The 18,592-nt window shown below is 46.9% G+C and overlaps 1 protein-coding gene across 2 annotated transcripts in view; it reads left to right on the top strand.

Annotated features, from left to right (window-relative positions):
- Nucleotides 1–18,592, top strand: part of Abca1 (ATP binding cassette subfamily A member 1) — a 117,325-nt gene that overhangs the window by 31,966 nt on the left and 66,767 nt on the right. For both annotated transcript variants that reach the window (XM_026786592.1, XM_005362190.3), the window contains exons 4-5: nt 535–676; nt 1,725–1,843. In XM_026786592.1, the coding sequence (XP_026642393.1) occupies nt 535–676; nt 1,725–1,843 (261 nt within the window). The remainder of the gene's footprint in view (nt 1–534; nt 677–1,724; nt 1,844–18,592) is intronic.

Below are 18,592 nucleotides of genomic sequence, written 5' to 3'. Positions count from 1 at the left end.
GCAGAGTAAGGTGACAATGATGATGAAGGCTGCAGCTGTGGATGAGGTGATGATGATGATGATGAAGGCTGCAGCTGCAGAGTGAGGTGATGATGGTGATGATGAAGGCTGCAGCTGGAAGGAGGAGGCTTGAGCTGGGCTCATAGTGATGAAGTGTCTACCCCAGCCATGTGCGAGTCTGAGTTCTTCATCGGCCTCAGTGTGAGGGAACTGCATTAGGTCCCTGCCAAGGTCCTTCTGCGTCTCTTAGAGATGAGGCTAGTGGTGGAGATCCAGTCACTGGGGACCAAGCACTGGTGTCCATGGTCTGATGTCCCCCATGCATTACTTTCCCAAGGTTGGTGTCGTGAGTCCCAATCTACAGATGATGCCAAACAGAACCACTGTCACCATTGTTTGGTGTCCTGGTCTTAACTCGGGGCCAGTCACTTCGGAGGAGGCAGGTCTTCTGGGACATGGTGAATAAGACAGGTGTGCGAAGGGCTGTGTCAAAATCACTTCAAAGAACTAACATTTTCTCTGTGTTTTCAACAGGCCACTTCCCGAATAAAGCCATGCCTTCCGCAGGAACCCTTCCATGGGTACAGGGGATTATCTGTAATGCCAACAACCCTTGCTTCCGTTATCCGACTCCCGGGGAAGCTCCCGGTGTTGTTGGAAACTTTAACAAGTCCATGTAAGTAACAGATCAGGTTTTCTTACCCAGACTTGTCCGTTAATCCTTATCCTTTCCTGCTTGAATAGGGTTTGCATGAGAAGTCTGCAGAATGAATGAAGGAGGGGGGACTTGCTCCAGGATTTAAGATTATGGGATTTAAGAGCCACAGTGATTATGTGGCCCAGGGCTATCTACTCAGAGTTGATGCCTCTGGGAGACAGAGCAAGCTCACTCCATCTAATTCACTCACTCCAGGTATTTACTGGACCTCTGACATGGCCCATTCTAGGAGGCTGGGCCACGCATTGGAAGGGTCTGGTCCCCAGCAGCTTAGAGCCCAGGCAGGAGTGTGCTGTCCTCAGCTCTCAGGTCACTGCTCTGATGTCAGGGATGTCTACAGTGTCATTGCTGCTGACAGATGTTTCTCTCCCTGAGTGGGAGCTGCCTGAGAGCATGATGCTGCATTCTTAATGTCTGTGTTCTGGGCTCAAATGCTGTGTGGGATAAACATTTGCCAAACAAGAGGGTGAAGCTCCCTGAGATGTGCAGAGTCTCAGAATTAGAATGGATCAGGGACCGTAGGATGTGCTGCAGAAGATGGGGCTGTAGTTGGTCCAGGCAGGGTCACATTTATAATGTTTGTGTGTAGGTTGTGGACCTTTTGTGGGTACTTTCAGATATAATAAAAATATTATAATTTATTGGTATGCAGATACATATAATCAAGGGTAAATTCACTACTGTATATACATCCCTGTTATATTTATTTTGAATTTATATTTTGAATCAATGAAAACATTTTCATGGATCATAAAGCATATTTGGGGCTATAGGCACTAGGTTTATTATGGGCAGTAGATAGTCTTTGTGTGTGTATATGTGTGCATGCGTGTGCATATATACACACATGTGTGTTTTGTGCACGCACTGGCCTTGATGGGAGAACTGGGCACATGGGTGGACACTTGAGGCTGGAATGATCACTAGGTAGTAGGGGAAGCTAGGTTGGGGAGGGAGGCAGCTGGCCTAATCAGGTCTTTTCAGTGTTATTTTGTTCCCTTTCTAGTGTGTCTCGCCTGTTCTCAGATGCTCGAAGACTTCTTTTATACAGCCAAAAAGACACCAGCATTAAGGACATGCACAAGGTCCTGAGAACATTACGGCAGATCAAGCATTCCAGCTCAAGTAAGCAAAATCCTCCCGTTCATGCATCTGGAAGTGGACATTTTCCTGCCCGTGTGACCTGGGCTTGTTGTCCAGCTTGCCTGCCATAGAGCGGGCTTCTTCTTCAGTGGCTGTGCGGTCAGTCTCCTCTGAAGGAAGCCTTGGCAACAAAACTAGAAAAGCTAGTTGCTGCAGACAGTGATTCTGGGGACAGCGATCCCAGACAGAAATGGCACTGGCTTGCCATTAAGGCCACCAGGAACACAGCTGGCTGCCAGGGGCATTTTTGAGTTGTCCATAGGATTTCCATGGATAGATGAATTCATAGCTGAGGTGTTTCTGTGTGTGTTAGAGCAGTTAGCATTCTGCCTTGATAAGGGTAAATAAAAGTTAGGCAACGTGGCTAGAACGGTAGCCGTTTGGGTTATTCTGACAGGCATTTGAGTTCCCGTCTTGAAACAGTGAAGTCTTTACCTCACATTCGCTAAGTGCCCAGGCAGTTAGTTCCCGGGAATGCCACTGAGGAAGTGCCTGAGGAACATACAGTTTGCTGACCAAGACCTTGGCAGCAGATGGGCAGTTGCCTGTCAAGGGGGTGGGGCATGTTTGATGGTCACTGGTGCAGAAAATGTTGTGTACAGTGAGGATTGAGAAGCCACCGGGGAGCCTTCAGGGTGCTGGTCTTTTTCTTGTTACCATGTGTTGCTGTTCTAAACTGTCAGTGGTGAGATATTTCTTCCATCATGGGCCGACGGTGGCCACCGCTCCAAGAAAGTCCTTTTTACCCAGTTTGACAGTTGAGGAGGGAATGGATTGGCCTAACCTTTCTCGAAAGGCCCCTCTCCCAGTTTGTGATCCATTTGGCATGAGAAGAAATGATGTAAAATGTTAATGTTTTGGAGGATTGGGTGGGTGCTTGTTCGTGAGGACACAGAACTGTGATTTCCTCGGGCAGGAGAAGATGCATTGTGAGGGCTGGAGAGCTCAGAAGTGACCAGTGCATGGTGCCTTTCCAGAGGACCCAAGTTCAGTTCCCAGCCCCCACTTTGGGGGACTCACAACTGCCTATAACTCTAGCTCCAGGGATTCTGGTGGCTTCTGGCCTGTGAAAGCATTGCACGCACATACACACACCACCCCTCCACACACACTCAGGTCAGAGCTGATCGGAGTGGCATAGAGGGGGGGTATGGTTTCAGTACAGAGCGGCGTGGGCATGCTCTGGTCCGAGTCACCAGTGAGGTGCTTGCACCTGGACTGTTCCTGACTGTGTGGCCAGATCGTCTGAGTTTTTTTGTTTTTTTTTTCTCACCATGGAGGCCTCTGCTCAAGGCCAGGCTTTTCCATCGTGGAGGGCCGTCCCTGTTAGGTTGTCATGCAACAGAACTGTTATTTCTTCTGCCACCAGGAGACAGTGCCACACACATGGGAAGTACTGGTGTACCCTGCTGTGTGACTTTGAGAATAACCCCTGGTCCCTGAGGGTTATCTCCTCTTATCTAACAAGGGGTACAGTAAGAGACCCATGCAGGGTTAAAACAGTATTTAATGCTTAAGAAACATCTAGGGACTATGAGCCTTGATTATTTCCCTAAAGAGTATTTTAAGGTTGGTTTATTTTGGTTTATGTGTATGGGTGATTTACCTGAATGTTTGTATGTACATTGTGTATGTCTCTGATGTTCATGAGACCAGAAGAGGGTATTAAATCCCCTGGAACTGGAGTTCAGATAGCAAGCTGCCATGTGGATGCAGGGAATAGAACCTGGGCCCTCTGTAAGGGCATCCAGTGCTCAGAACTGCTAAACCATCTCTCTAGCCTCCCTTGGATTATTTTCAAGACCAGACAAAATATTTAACCTTTCTGAGACCTATCTTCCTGGTTATATATAATAAGATTACATTATTATATATAGTATAGAGATATATTATTATATCATCAATGCAATAATACCTAAGATGTAAAGTCTGACTAACACAAATTTTGGCACGTAGGTGACACTTAATAAGCAGAAGTCAGTACCATCCTCACATGGCATTGTTGCATTTCTGACCATCTGACCTGTTCTTCTGCTTCTTAACTTGCGGGGCTGGCAAAGTGGACTGGCAGAGTTTCTGGTTCTTAGTGTAGGCTGCCTTAGAGAGGAGGGTGCTTTTCTTCAGCCGGTGTTGTGAAGTAGGGTGGAGGAAAGAAACCACAAGTGTGTGCACAGCCTTTAGAAGGAAGCTGTCTCCCGGTGTTTAGTTTCCCCTTTGCCCTGCAGCTGGTTTTGCTTTGTTTCAGTATGTTTTCATGTGCGGGGGATCAAACCCAGGAACTTGTACAGGTTAGGCAAGCACTGAGCCACACTGAGCTACATTGTCAGCCGCTGCTGGTTCTTGAGTTTCTGTCATTTTTCTTTGTTTATCCTGCAACGGAAAGCCAGGCCCCAGTTGCAGGGGAACTACTGAGAAATGCTTCTTCCTTCTCTAGGAAGTGGTCACCTTTTGCTGATTTTTGAAAAAAACCCTATTAGTCTGAATTGGAAGCTGGGGATGTCACTGTTATTTGCTACCAAGAGATCTATCTGTACCATCCTTTTATTTCCACCTCTGGTGAGGTAACTCATTTTGGGCATTGATAGCCCAAACTGTGGGGAAGTTTGCCACCATGCTGAACCTTCTAGGGAATTAGTCTAATTCTGTGGCCCTCAAAACTCTGAGAACCGTTCTTGTGTCTCTTCCTGAAGTCTTTTATTTTTCTGGTCTAACTATCCTCCAACCCTCTTACGCAATGCTTTTCCTTCCAATTTCTGCTGGTTGCGTCTCAGGGTGTTTGTGTCATTCCTGAAGTTTACCAGAAATTACAAAAGAATTTTAGCATAGAGGAGAAAGGGACTTTTGCCTGTTCGAGTGTCGTATTTCTCTCTGTGCAGTCTGAGATTGCATGAGGCTTTTGATGTTCTTGTCATCCTGTTGACTCATAGTCCTTGTGTAGCCAACTCAAACTGCAGATCTTATGAACACACAGAACTGCAAGTGACTTGTTCTCTTTTCCCTAATTCTACCGCTGGCTCTCTGAGCTAAAGGGGACATGTCCATCTCTTCCAACATACATCGTTAAATCTCCTCTGCTCTCTCGTCTTACTCTAACCCCTTCAGACTCTGATTCTGCTATGATTATACAGCTGCTACTTGTTGCTGTCTGTCTTCTATGGGTTCAGTGACTCTCTTTTTGATATTCCAGACATTGATCACTATGAGAACAAGGCTGGAGGCTGGGATTGGTCCCTTAGAGGTGGCCAATACCTTTGGAAAGTTCTTCTTAGGATCTTAGAGAGCTATTTGTCTATGTGATCATCGCTGCAACTGCTGGGTCCTGCTTTTGAGTCCATTTGGAGACTTCATCTTTTTCTTTCCTTGGCTTACCTCTGCTAAAGCCATTGGCCTGCCTATAGGGACTCTGTAGACATGGGAGTCTACTCAAACACTCATGTCTGTCTCAGAGTTTCCTGGGCTACCACATTGGTTTGCGTGTAGATTCGTGGGGCTGACTGCTTCAGTTTTTCAGCCCTGTGCCCACCACGTTTATGTAGGTGCTACAATGGGGTGGGTGGGGGTCTTCCTAGGGGGAATCTGATACTGAAAGTGAAGGTGACTTCCAGTTTACACAGTCATGCAAGTGACATCCTACGCAAATGACAGTTCTTAATTCTGACCCACATCAAATTGCAGATTCATGAGCATTATTGCTTAAGTGGGTATTAAGAAAGAAACGATGACTTAAGGAAGGCATTGTCTCATGTGGCTGTGGGGAAATTCTGGAGAGCAGATTGTTAAAGACTGAAGGTCGGACTTTGCTGGTGCAGGAGAAAGACTTGAGACTTCGGGTGACAGATTCAGCTTCTCACTCTCCCGAGCTGTGACCTTTGATTCTTGTTGGTACTCCACTTGCTAGAGGTTGGACACTAGCTCCCCTGGGTCACAGAGTGTTCAGTGATGTCCTTTCTGTGGGTTTCCACCAGTGAACATGAGCCTAGAGGGTAATACACAGTAAGTCAGAAATACTCTACTTCCCCTGTATTCCAGGGTGTTTGGCCTTTGCCAACTTATTTACCTTTTCTGGACCTTTACTTTCATTGTCTAACGTTTGAGATTTGGTTCAATGACTTGAAGAGGCTTCATCTTCATCTGTTCATGGTTTTTCGGTTCATGGGTGGGGACACGTGTGGTGGTGTGGGTTACTAGGCTGTAGCCGTTCAGGGCAGGATTAGGCTATGTTGGGGGTTCTGCTCTGAACAGCAGTACATCAGGGATGCATAGTAACCCCGAGTGTATCCTTAGAGACTGAAGTGAGAGCAGCCAGCTCTGATCCCGGCCCTTTCTCCTCAAGTCATATTGTTAAGTGAAATTCCTCTGGAGGACATCGGGGGCCCACACAGGCAACTGTAGATCCACTTCCCTTGTGTAAACCAGAACCCCCACACACACACACACACAAGGCTCAAAACTGACACCAAGTCTGTCTTGATTTTCTTTCACAAAGTGTGCCCCCCCCCAATTTCACTGGAAGGGCAAACCTGAATCCAGAGGTATGACATACACTGGAAAGGTAGCTTTTCACGTTCAAGGTCGGCCCTCTTCTGAGCCCCCAGGGCGTCTTAGCAATGTGTGTACTCCCCAATAATGTTTTCGTAAAATCTGCAAAGGTTAGATTCTTAAACAAAAACATAGCCTGTATTGTGTGAGTTCCAGGCACTCGGATGGAGGAGGAGGCCCCCACCCACAAGAAGCCCTCTCTACCCTTAGCCTCCTCTCTAGGCTCTGTCCTTCAGCCTTACTTACTGCATCTGCTTCTCTCGGGTCAGGTCTCAATGGCCCCTTGTCTAAGAATGGTGAGGGGGCCCAACGAAGCCCTTCCCAGTGGTCAGTTGCCAGTAGTTAGGACAGGGCTAGGGAAGAAGGTGATGGCTTTTTGTTGTGGGCAGTACCCTTACTGCTCTGCCTTTTAGTTTTTAGCTCCTTAAGATGGTTTACACAGTAATAATAACAAACAAACACGTTCAAAGCTGCTTCCCACCGGGCTTGTCTGCTCGGGTCTCCACCTTTTTCCCAATGCAGCTCCTTGTCCCATTCACAGTGGATGCAAGTTTCTGTGACAGGTCAGGGCTCCTTATGAGGCATGGAATTAGGAAGTGCTTATTTATTCTGTGGGCTGAGGCTTGTGGGACCGTTTCAGGGTAGACCATCCTCACAGCCTAAGGGGAACCCCCACAACAAAACACACACATACCATTTTCCCACAATTAGCTAACCCCTTGTCCAGTGAAGTCCACAGGGGCTCCCAAAGTCTCACTGGTGTTTATGCTGGTCTAGGGACAATCTGACTTGTATGGGTTCGGTAGAAGTTCTGCATTCTTTACATCTGTGCATGATCCAAGTGGTGTGGCTCGGGCTATCAGTTCCATGGTGTGGCTGAATGCTGGCCAGCTGATCTCTTGGGTGCATGGGACCCAGCCAAGATCCTAGCTCTTAGCTCTCTAGGTGTCTGGCCCTGTCCCAATTTATAGCCACACTGGCATGCTTTAAGTATAGAAGTCCAGAGGCTACTTTATGGACTGCAGAAGACTATTTTCTGGTCTTTTGTGTTTGGTCCAGGATAGGTAGCTGGCAGCTGAGGGATGATCTCAAAACTCTACCTGTGTGCGCATGCACGCCACGGTCCTTGGGAGTGACACTGTCCCTGAGAACTGTGCTCTTTCAAGTTGGGCACTGTCCACTCCACAGGGCTGTCTGCTGTGGCCTTTTGTTTGCTTTGTCTTCTATTGGTGAAGACAATAATGACAGCTCACAGCCCTTCTTCCTGTCCCATCTCTGATTCGGGGGCTTTTCAGATGTGTTCTCTCCAGGATACAGAAGCCCTTGAAGCTGCTATAAACATTGCCAGGGTGAATCTTGGGCATGCTGGCACTGTACTGGATGGAAATGTCTCCAGGTTACTGAGGCCGAAGGAGATCCAGGGCAGTGTAGTGCATGTCATCGTCCTGAGTTAAGTCTCCTTGTCTCTGTCCCTTCAGCTAGGTGTCATGTTGAGGTAATAGCATGGCTGCCATTTTCATCTGTTCATAATACAAAGTTGGTTTGGTCTTTCCATTGTGGCTTGGACCAATACGTCTGTGAATTTCTGTCTGCAAGCCATGCTGGACTTTGCTTGCGGGAAATCACTATCCCGTTTTTGCCTGTCTGGTGATACTGACAACTCCAATATGGATCTTTGATTCTGCGTTAATCTTTGAAAGTTAAAAGGAGGTAATCTCCAGAGGGCAGAATGGTTGTGGGAACTTGGCACGGAAGTTGGCTGAGGCAGGAATTTAAGGATAGCTGTTGATGAACAATGAACAATTTTTAAATATTTCCTGAGCTGAACAGTCAGAGTAGCTGGGTTCAAGTCCCGCCTCTGCTGCTGCTCATTTGTACCCATGCCTAATATTTACCGCTCCTGTGCCTCACTTTCCTCAAAATGGGATAACAATAGCATCACCTCCTTAGGGATTGTGCAGCAATAAAAGGAGCCAATAAGAACAAGGCCTTTCCATAGAGACCTGATGATACCCAGGAGGTAGCCAATGAGAACAAGGCCTTTCCATAGAGACCTGATGATATGTGAACAAGGCCTTTCCATAGTGACCTGATGATACCCAGTAGGTGGCAGATCTCTTCTCTCATTCACTGTGTCGTAGCAGTTATCACGGGAGGGAGGGCATCTCTCTTTGAAACCCAGAGAGGCCAAGTACCTTGCCTGAGAAACCCCCGTTGGCAACAGGTGACAAGACTAGACTCATTCTTTCATACTTTCTTGCTGTCACATCCTAGAGAGAGCTGCCCTCGGCACCCTGGCGGCTCTTGAGGTCCCTGTGTGCAGGGGTACAGACAGACTTGGGTGGGGAAGGATGAGAAGGCTGTTGAGATGCATTCCAGATTGCCATTACTTCCCAGCTTCCTGTGTCACAGGCACCAGGGGGCATTTCCCCCAGGTCTATCTCTGAAGACCATCTGTTGACTCACCACCACTTCTCCTTTTTGCCTGAAGTTCTGCCTTTTGTTTGATTGGGGTCGTTGCTCAAGTCGGGGTTATAGCCCCAAATGTCTGGCTTTCTGTCCTCATGTCTGACGCCTGTGTGTCATCTTATTGGGAGACCCGATGACGTGTCCGCATGTCATCAAAATGGAAAGCCTGTAAAATCTTCAGGTGGTTGTGGTTCACCTCCTGTGTGTGCTTGTCTAAAGTTTTGATCTGAGGCTTTGGGGCTTCATCGTTTGAAACTTTTCTCCCTCCACGAACATCTCCCCAGACCTGTCACAGCTACGCCGTGTCCCAGAGCCCAGTCTGTGGGGTTGCCATCCAGGGCAGAGGCCTGGCTCCAGCTGAGCAGTACTCGGGACGCAGAGCTCTAGTGCAGTGTTGAAATATTGCTTGAGCTAAATTGAACCAAAGGTCAGCTTTACCCAGACAGGCATAGAAAACACAATTGCGTTCAATTACTGAATGCCACGGACCCCACAATATGAGGCTGCTTTTTAAAAAGCTTGAATTGTGACCATCAAACAGCAGCGCTGTCGGTCTCCTGCCTTTCCCGCATGAGATTTGTTTACCCTGTGGGTGGTAAGGAGCAGCTCCAGCAAAGGCTTTGTGTCTCATTGGAAACTCCGTGCTTCTACCCCTCCTGCCTCTGTTGCATGGAGGCACTGAAAGCCCATGTTAAATTGACTCTGTCTACAGACAAGGTCGTACGTGGTCGTGATGACATCTTGCATTGAAAGATTTGAATGCATGGTATACATTCACTACACGTGGCCTCATGTCAGACAGGGATACACTCACAAAGGTACACTTGGCGTGCTTGGTGCTGTGTTATATCAGGGTGGACTACCATGAATAGGTATTGTATATTTGGTCCCATGGCGTATAAGGGTATATGCGGGTATGCATTGTATGTTTCATCTCGTATCATGCAAGGATATGCTCACATAGGTATAGACGTCTGCATTGTATGTTTGGTGCTGTGTCGTGTAAGGGTGCAGTCACATAGGTGTGAAGTGTAGGTTGAAGATACTCCTCCCTTACCCTTTCATTTTCAACCCTTCCCTCTCAGTAGTTCACCTTGTTTTCCTAAACCATTCATTCTGCTTCTACCTTCATGTCATACATAAGTGGCTCTAGGTCTCTATATGAGATCTAGGACCCAAGTGAGAGAAAACATAGGATATCTGTTTTTCTGAGACTAACTTAGAGTAATGTGATTATCTCCGGTTGTTTCCATTTTCTCCAAAATCCATAGCTTTGTTCTTTATGGCTGAAAAATATTCCGTCTCTTCCTCAGCTGTTGGACGTCCAGAGCTTCGGTGAGCATTGATGTGTATGTTTGTCAGTGGGAAGTTTGCATTTTGAGCGGACTGTTGAATTTGGTTCTTTGAAGCGGCATTCGCTGATCAGTACCGTCCCCATTTTATGGATAAGAAAACTGAGTCTAAAAAGGTTGCATCTATTGCTCAGTGCCACAGGGTCATAACTTGGGTCCAGGTCTCTGAAACTTGAAGTTCCACATCTTTCTACCGTACCATGATGCCGGGCTGCCGCACTCCAACGCGGGGAAGTGTGGGTGCCATTGCCAGCTCTTGATTTTGGAAAGTCAAACGATTCCTGTAGCTGCCAGTAGCATGGAGAGAAGTGGAGTTATGAAATCAAGAGTTGTTGGGTTTTAAGCTCGCCTCTGGCTTGTCCTGTGACCTTGAGCCAGCTACTCCCTGCTCCCGTCTATTTCCTGGTTTGGAAAAATGAGGGTAACTATAGTACCTTTCTCAGAAGCCGGCTTTAGAGGTTCTGGAAATTGATCTGTATAATGTGTCTGAGGCTTTGTCAATACAGCGCAGTGTTTCCTGCCTCAGAGTGCCACCGCGTCCTGGTAAGTTTATTAATTTTAGACATTAGAAGAAATCAGACAATTTCTCCCGAAACCCGCCTGGAAAGAATCCCACCTCAGTGCCTGCCATGTGTTCATCTTCCTTTTCTTCTCTTGTTTGCTGGTCTGTCTATCTTGGCCTGTCTCTTTGTCTCTGCTTTTCCATTGTCTCTATCTCTCTGCCTATCTCTCTCTGTCTTTCCATCTGTTTTCTCTCCGTGTGTATGAATATGGAGGCCAGAAATTGATACCAAGGGTCTTCCTTGCTTATAGACCGAATCATGTTCTCTTATTTAAACCCAGGACTCAACCATTTGGCTAACTTACCTACCCAGCTTGCTCTGGGGGATCATGTCCTCTGTCTCCAGTGTCTCTCCTGAACTACCTCCCCAACCCCTGTTCCCTGGGTTTTTCAAGTCCCCACGAACTGATTCTAGTCCTGCATCCTTTAGTGTCTGGTTTTAATCATTTAGAGACAGGTCATGCCTTATAACTGGATGGCTTAAACTCTCCCCTCCCCAGACCTCCCCACCTCTGTCCATTCTGTCCCATTCAGTCTTTCCTGTGGTTTTGACTTTTCTCTTCTCTCTCCTTCTATCTTCCAAGCAAGCTCTCAGCGCTGTGCACCCCTCTGCGAGTCACAAAAGGCTCCCTAGGAAGTATTTTCTTATCAGCTGTTTTTCGTGTTGGCTTCCTGTTTCTTGTTTCTCCTTAGGCTCAGAAGTCCTTTGGGCCAGTGTTAGCAACTCACATTACCTTTCTTTCTGGGTTCTCTCAGCCAGCCTGCATGTGGTCACCACCTGCTGACCAGTGAGAACCACTGGCTCCTTGCTACCATTCAGACACTTACTAGACGACACAAGTCCTCATTTCAGTGGCTTCTAGCAGCTTCTCCCACTTCCTTCTTGTCAGCAAGACAAGCATATTGGTTTAGTCCATTCTAGCTACCGTAAGAAAATACCCATGACTCAGTACATTTACACAATAGAAATTGTTTCTAAAGAGCCTGGAAGTCCGAGGTTTGGATGTGGCAGTGTCATTCTCTCTCCAGAAGAGTGGGTGGGATGCCCTCTTCTGGAGGGGAAATCTCTTTCTTTACTCTAACCTGATAGAAGGGACATAGATATATTAATAAATTATTATTCTGACTTTTTCTGTATATGAGTGTTTGCTTGTATCTATGTGTGTCGTGTGTGTCTTCAATAACAGGTATAATGCCATCTAAGCAGACTCTGCTCTGATGATTGCTTTACCTTGTAGGCCTCTAATTTCCCAGCATTCTTATCCTTTCCGGAGAACTACTGTCGTAATGCATGGGTCTAGGGAACGGTGCCCCCTTCTAACTGTGATCTCAATCTTGTCTGATTCCTGAATAGCAGACAGGTCCGCTCTGCTCTCTTATTCTGTTCCTGTCTCCTCTTAGATGGCAAGGGCAGGGATTACATCGTGTAACATCTCTTTTGTTCCTGCTTTTGGGACACACTGAATGGTTTTATTCCTTTGAACTTAGCACTGCCATTTTGGCACAGTAGACAATTACTAATGCACACTTACTTGTTTTCACCAAATAATTTAAACAACACAAGGTATCTAAAGCTTTGTTGCTTTGTTGGTCCAGAGAGAAGATTGCTGTTGTTTGCCCCCAGAGAGTTCAGGGTGTGTAGCCATGAATAGTCAGGTCCTTTGGCAGCTGTAGACCTAATCGCCAGGACCGTTTTATCAACATGTATTTTGAATGTACTTACGCTCCAATTTGTGTTTTCTTGTGCATTATTTATGACACATGCTTAGTGCCATTAGTGCTTGCTTGACTCACACTGGAAGGTAGACCTCTGCTTACAAAATACAGAGGCTCAGAAGACCTGAAAAATGACTTCCAAAGTCCATAGAACTGGAACATTCTGGAATTGTGATGTGATACAGTTCATTAGATTCCAAAGTTTCAGAAAGTTGAGCTTTCTGAAGTTTCTTGAATTCTTCAGAAAGCCTTCACTGTAGAAACAGAAACTTCTTCAGGGCCCCATGATTAGCAGGGAGATCTCAAGGCAGGTGCACCCCACAATCTGCCCCACCTTTGTTCACACTAACAGTTACCCCAGGGTATAGCTATCCAGCTGCCCCTCCTTCTCTAGAGTATCCCACAAAGCCTTCTGGAGACATCTCACCCTGAAGAAAGCACAGCCCTGCATCCCAAAAGAAACCCAAGAAACTGATCCCTGAAAGCTGGGCATGGTAGTATGTCTGTAAATGCCAGGACTTGGGAGGCAGAAGCAGGGGAGTGAGGAGCTCAAAACCAGCCTTGGCTGCACAAGACTTTGACCTCCACAAAGGAGCCAAGTAACCAACTGAAAAACAGGTGCGATGTGTCCAGGCCCTTTGCAGCTGAAAATATTTCAGTCTTGTTTATAAGACTTACCAAATAGGCCTAAGTAAAACCGCAAGAATGCCATCAGTCTCCTCCACCCCCCAGTTCAAGTCTTTACCCATTTGGCAGAGCAGGGCTGCCACTATCTGACCCTGCCGCCACCCCAGGGGTTCCACTTAAGAAGACTGCAGGCCAGGGATGCTGTTGTGTCTTTCTCTACTTCTCCTTTTCCTCTTTTGCTTCCTCCACCCACTTCTCAAGCTGCTGATTGTTGTGGTTCCTTTTTGTGGAGAACACAAGACTGCAGAGATCTTGAAACTTAAGCTGGGGCTTGGAGAGGGCACTGACCGAGAGTAACCTCGGTGATGGGTGCCAGGACTTCCCTCCTCCGCCTTCCTCTGCTGCCTCCCGCCCTCCTCCTTCTCTCTCCTCCTCCACTCCCAAGCCTGGGTTCCAGCAGGCAGGCAGTAGAGAAGGGAGGGAACACTTCATTGGCCAGGAAGACCCCCAGGGCTAGGGCTTCTCTTTACCACCAGCCTCTTTCTGCCTGTGGTAGGTTTCCTTAGCTCGGGCACAGAGGCCTGACCCAGATGAACAGCAAGAAACCCGGAATTGTGTCTCACTCTTTACCATCCCACAGAGGCATCTCATCTGTTTGTTCCTTTTAGACGCCAACCTCTTGTTTTCCCGTTCTCCTCCCCTTTGCCCTGCTTCACAGTGCACAGAGCCCCAGGGACAGGGATGTGGTAGGCTGCTGTTTGCCTCTCAGGCCCATCAGGGAGCTAGGCTCAGCCGCTCAGGTACTGTGGTCCATGTTGAAGGGGTTGCGCCGAGAGAACTCACTTGGTCTTTTGTTGCATACGGCTTTCTGTCACATTTTGTGACTGTTATCACACCTTCTCTCCAAGCGTGTCAGCTCTTGATCTTGCATGAGTGTGTGTGTGTGTGTACATTTTAGGTCAGTGGTCACTTAGGGATTTAGGCTCTCTCACTGAACCTGGAGCTCGCTGATCTGGATATACCAACCGGCCAGCAAGCCTCAGGTATGGGCTGTCTCCACCTCCCCAGCACTGTGATTGCAGCCATGCTTCATGGTGCATGACTTTTCACATGGGTGTTGGGGCAAGAGTTCAGTTTCTTGCGCTTGCCCAGTAGGTATTTTACTGAGTGAGCCACCTTCCCAGCCCCACTGTCAAGTTCCCATTTGTAATCTTTGCTTCCCACACCAACCTATGAATGTTATTAGTTCCATTTTATTTTTAAAACATTTTTTTTTATATTTTACTTATTTGTTTTGTCTGTGTTGGGGTGGGGTGTGAAGGGTAACGTGTGAACGTCACCCCGTGTGGGTCCCGGGCATTGAGATTTGGTGGCAGCTGCTTTCCCAGCTAAGCCGTCTTGTTGGCCCCAGCTCCATTTGAGGTCCAAGAAAACTGAGGCCAAGAGAGACCAAGGAAAGGAGCCAAGTAAGGTTCATAGTCACAGAGGTGGTGGGGGGCAGAGCCAGTATTTGAGCCCAGCCTTTCTGATATCTATCTGCAGTGCTGGATCTCTTGGACCATGTGTTCCTCTCAGATAACATGGAAAATAATTTTTCAGGGAACATTTTCCCCAACCACATACTCCACAGATAATAAAAGCCCATCTGTGTCAACTCATTTGGTTAGAGTTAGATGATTGAGTGACAGTGTCTGTCCCAGCAATTGTCCTTTGTCTTCTCTAGAATGCCTGCTGTGTTGCTACTTGTGTCTGGCCTTGCAGTTGCCAGACAATGTGATCCTTCTTGTTGGTTCTCTATAAAATGTTAGGTTCCTTTTTTCTTTTTTCCCCTCCCTTTGCATCTTCCTTCTCTCTCTCCTTCCTTTTGTGTAGTACCAAGGATTGAATTGGGGCTTCTGCATGGTAGAATGTTCTACCCCTGAGCTATAGCCCCTGCCCATTTTCCCCTTTTTCTTTGTGCAACAAAGAGTTGTTAAGTTGCTGATGCTGCCCCAGAGCCCCAGATAGCTAGGTTATAACAGGCCTGTGCCATCGGGCTTGGCTTTTACTCATTTTTTCATGAAGTTCTGAATAGACTCTTGAGTGAGTCTTGGCCCTTTCTTGTAGACAGTATTGGCAGAGGAAAAAAGAAAAGGAAGAATAGTTCTATCCCACCTGGGAACTCATCCAGGCAAATGCATAATAGATGCATAAATCTGTGTGCACACACATGTGCACACACAGACACATCTTTCCAGCTGTGAATTTGACCCCCCAGTGTTCTTGGCAAAGTCCCTTCTCTCTGTGTCTATTCTGAACACAGCAACTCAGCTAATGAGGGCAGCGTCCCTGAGCAGGATCAGATTAGCAGTTCTTCAAGGAGCGTGTCACTCAGCACAGGAATTTCCCCAGCGTGCACAGACATTGCTCACTCAGCCCTCGCTGTCAACCTGGGGAGGTGGATGCTACTGTCAGTGTTGTTGTTTGCTGGTTTGTTTACTTACTTATTCTGGTACTGGGAATGGAACTCACAGCTTCATGCCTACTAAGAGCTCTGACTACTGAGACACAACCACAGCCTTTTCAGATTTTTATTTTGAGGCAGGATGTCTCTCACTGGGTTGCCCAGGCTTGCGTTGAACTCATATTGTGGGCCAAGAAGATCTTGACCTCCTATTTCAGCCTCCCTAATAGTTGGGGTTGTGTTGTGTGAGCCTGTGAGGCTGGGTGTCATCATTTGACTCGGCCTCCCTCTGCTTTATTTTTGCTGAGCTTCCAGCCGCTGCCTCCCAGATGTACCTCTTCCCTTAGGCTGATGAAACCAAGTAGGCTTGGGGACACTCTAGCCATCTTGACCCCATTTGTTTCACTTTCATGTCCTGATTGTCTTCTCTCTTCCCACTACAGGATGCATTTTACCTCTGCAAACCTGGCCAGTTCCTAGGTCACATCAGCTCATTGTACATTCATGCATTAGTATCCATCCACCCACCCATCCATCTGCTCATCCATCTGCTATACACCCACCCATCCATCTGCTCATCCATCTGTCTATACACCCATCCATCCATCTGCTCATCCATCTGTCTATACACCCATCCATCCATCTGCTCATCCATCTGTCTATACACCCATCCATCCATCCATCTGCTCATCCGTCTATACACCCATCCATCAATCTACTCATCTGTTTATACACCCATCTGTCCATCCATCCATTCTTTCATCTATCCACCCACCCACCAACCCATCCATCCATCTATTCATTGTCTATATGCCCATATACTCACTTATCTGTTTATTCACCTATTCACCTACCCACCCACCCACTACCCATCCATCTATCTGTCCATCCATCCTTTCATCTACCCACTCATTTATATCCCCATCCATATACCCATCCATCCATCCATCCATCCATCCATCCATCCATCCATCCATCCATCCATCCAGTGTCTTCACTCAAGAAGAATAGCTGTTTTAGTCATCTGGCTTGGTCCATTATTTTCCTTCCCCTACCCAGCTAGCTGCATAATGAAGACAGACACCAGCAAGAACAAAACCACTCTACTCTGTCTCTGTGCCATTTCTTTTCCCACCTCTCTTGTTTTCCTCCTACTCCTCAGATCTGGGGCTTTGTGGAATTTGTTCTCTCTGTCTCTTTGTTCATGGATATATGTTGAGAATTTACTGTGTATATAGCCCCATGAGGACAGGATTTGTGGGTGTCTGCCATTGTGAGAGGGACTATCCTCACCCCACTGAATTCTAGGGGTGGTTGATTTGTGGTCCATTCTAGAACTGTAGCCTGATTTCCTTCATGAGATCCTTGCAGATTATGTCAGCTTCTTCTGACTGCTTTTATGGACTAACTTTCTCTGGTTTTCTCACCCTTCCACTTTCTGCACTTCTGCTCCTCTTCATTCCTCTTAATAATAACCAAGAAAAACCCTTGAGGACAGATCTGTGTTCTCATTTTTTTCCTGTGTATTGTTATATAGTATAGAGTTAATCCAAGTAAAACAGCCGTTTTAGTGACAATGAGTATATTACCATTTAATAAGCATTTGTCACTAGTCAGTTACTTATTGCTCTGGCTTATAAACCTCTCTAGTCTCCAGGTTTTCAAAAGGTAGATTCCATTATCTTCCTATCTAGATAATGCATGACCTCTCCAAGACAGTGAATCTTCTTACAGCTCTACAGCTAACTGATAGCAGAATACACTACTACCTTTCAGATTTTATGACTCCAAACTCCTTTTTGCCCATAGAATTTTGTCTTGAGGTGTGATCTCTCTTTGTAACCATTGGCCTGAAACTTACTCTGTAGCCCAGGCTGGCCATTAATTTGCAATCCCCTGCCTCCCAAGTACTAAGGTTACAGGTATGTGCTAGCACATCTGCCTGTTTCAAACTTGGCTGGGATTTTTTTTCATTGGTTTTATTTTAATATCTGAGACCCCAAGCAGTTCTGGGGTGCGGTCTGGGCTCTGGGAGTTTTTAAAGCTCCCAAGTGGATTGGGCAGCATCCAAGGTTGAGAACCAGCACACCATACAGTTTTGCCTTCCTGTGTATATGACTTGCAGCTGTCAGTGGCGATACGACAGTAGAAGATACTGTGTGTATATCCACGTGACCAGACTGTAAGTTTTAGTTGTTTGTAGCCAGGGATCTTTGGTCCCTCCCTCAGCTTCCCCACCCAGCTAGTCAGCCACACCACGCTCAAGTCCTGCCAAAGCCTGTTGACTGTTTAACCGGCTTCTTGGTTTCTGTGTCTCATTCCGGGGATAGGCAGTTGGAGTTTGATCACATCCAGCTGTTGTATTATTTTTTTTTTCCATCTGAAGAGCCTGTTGTATGCTCCAATCCTGTTGACAAAACAGGAGCATCCTATAAACATGCCAAGTGCATTTACTGGTCTCCAGGGTGTTGCTGGGTGACCGAGACCCATTGAAAGGGCAGCCTGGGTCAGCCTCCCACACTTCTGCTGCCCCGAAGGAGGGAGCCGTTCTCAAGTGTCCAAGTAGGATGCTGTGCACTGCTGTGGCTTTGCTTAGGAGGAATTTGTGTTCAACTGTTTGATCTGAGTTTTAGTTCAAATTTTCTATTGTTCCACCAAGGGTATACAGAGGCCTCTTGAGACCCTCATTTTATAGGTAAGGTCCATGGAAGTTTAAATAGGTCAAACAATCTGGCAAATAATAGATACAGAACCCAGTTTTTTTGATTTTCTCTGTCTCTGTCTCTGTCTCTGTCTCTGTCTCTCTCTCTCTCTCTCTCTCTCTCTCTCTCTCTCTGTCTGTCTGTCTGTCTCTCTGTGTGTGTGTGTGTGTGTGTGTTTTATAAGGTATTGCACATACTGAGCCCCAGTTCTATCTCTCTCTTTTTAAGTTATAAGCATGTCTGACTTCCATTAAGCCTCAGCTGAAGCCCTCTGCCTGCCTCCTTCCCTCTCTACCTCCCTCCCTCCCTCCCTCCCTCCCT

Source organism: Microtus ochrogaster, linkage group LG5, assembly GCF_000317375.1.
Source record: "Microtus ochrogaster isolate Prairie Vole_2 linkage group LG5, MicOch1.0, whole genome shotgun sequence".
NCBI classification, from domain to species: Eukaryota; Metazoa; Chordata; class Mammalia; order Rodentia; family Cricetidae; genus Microtus; species Microtus ochrogaster.
This window is presented reverse-complemented; position numbering and strand designations above follow the sequence as displayed.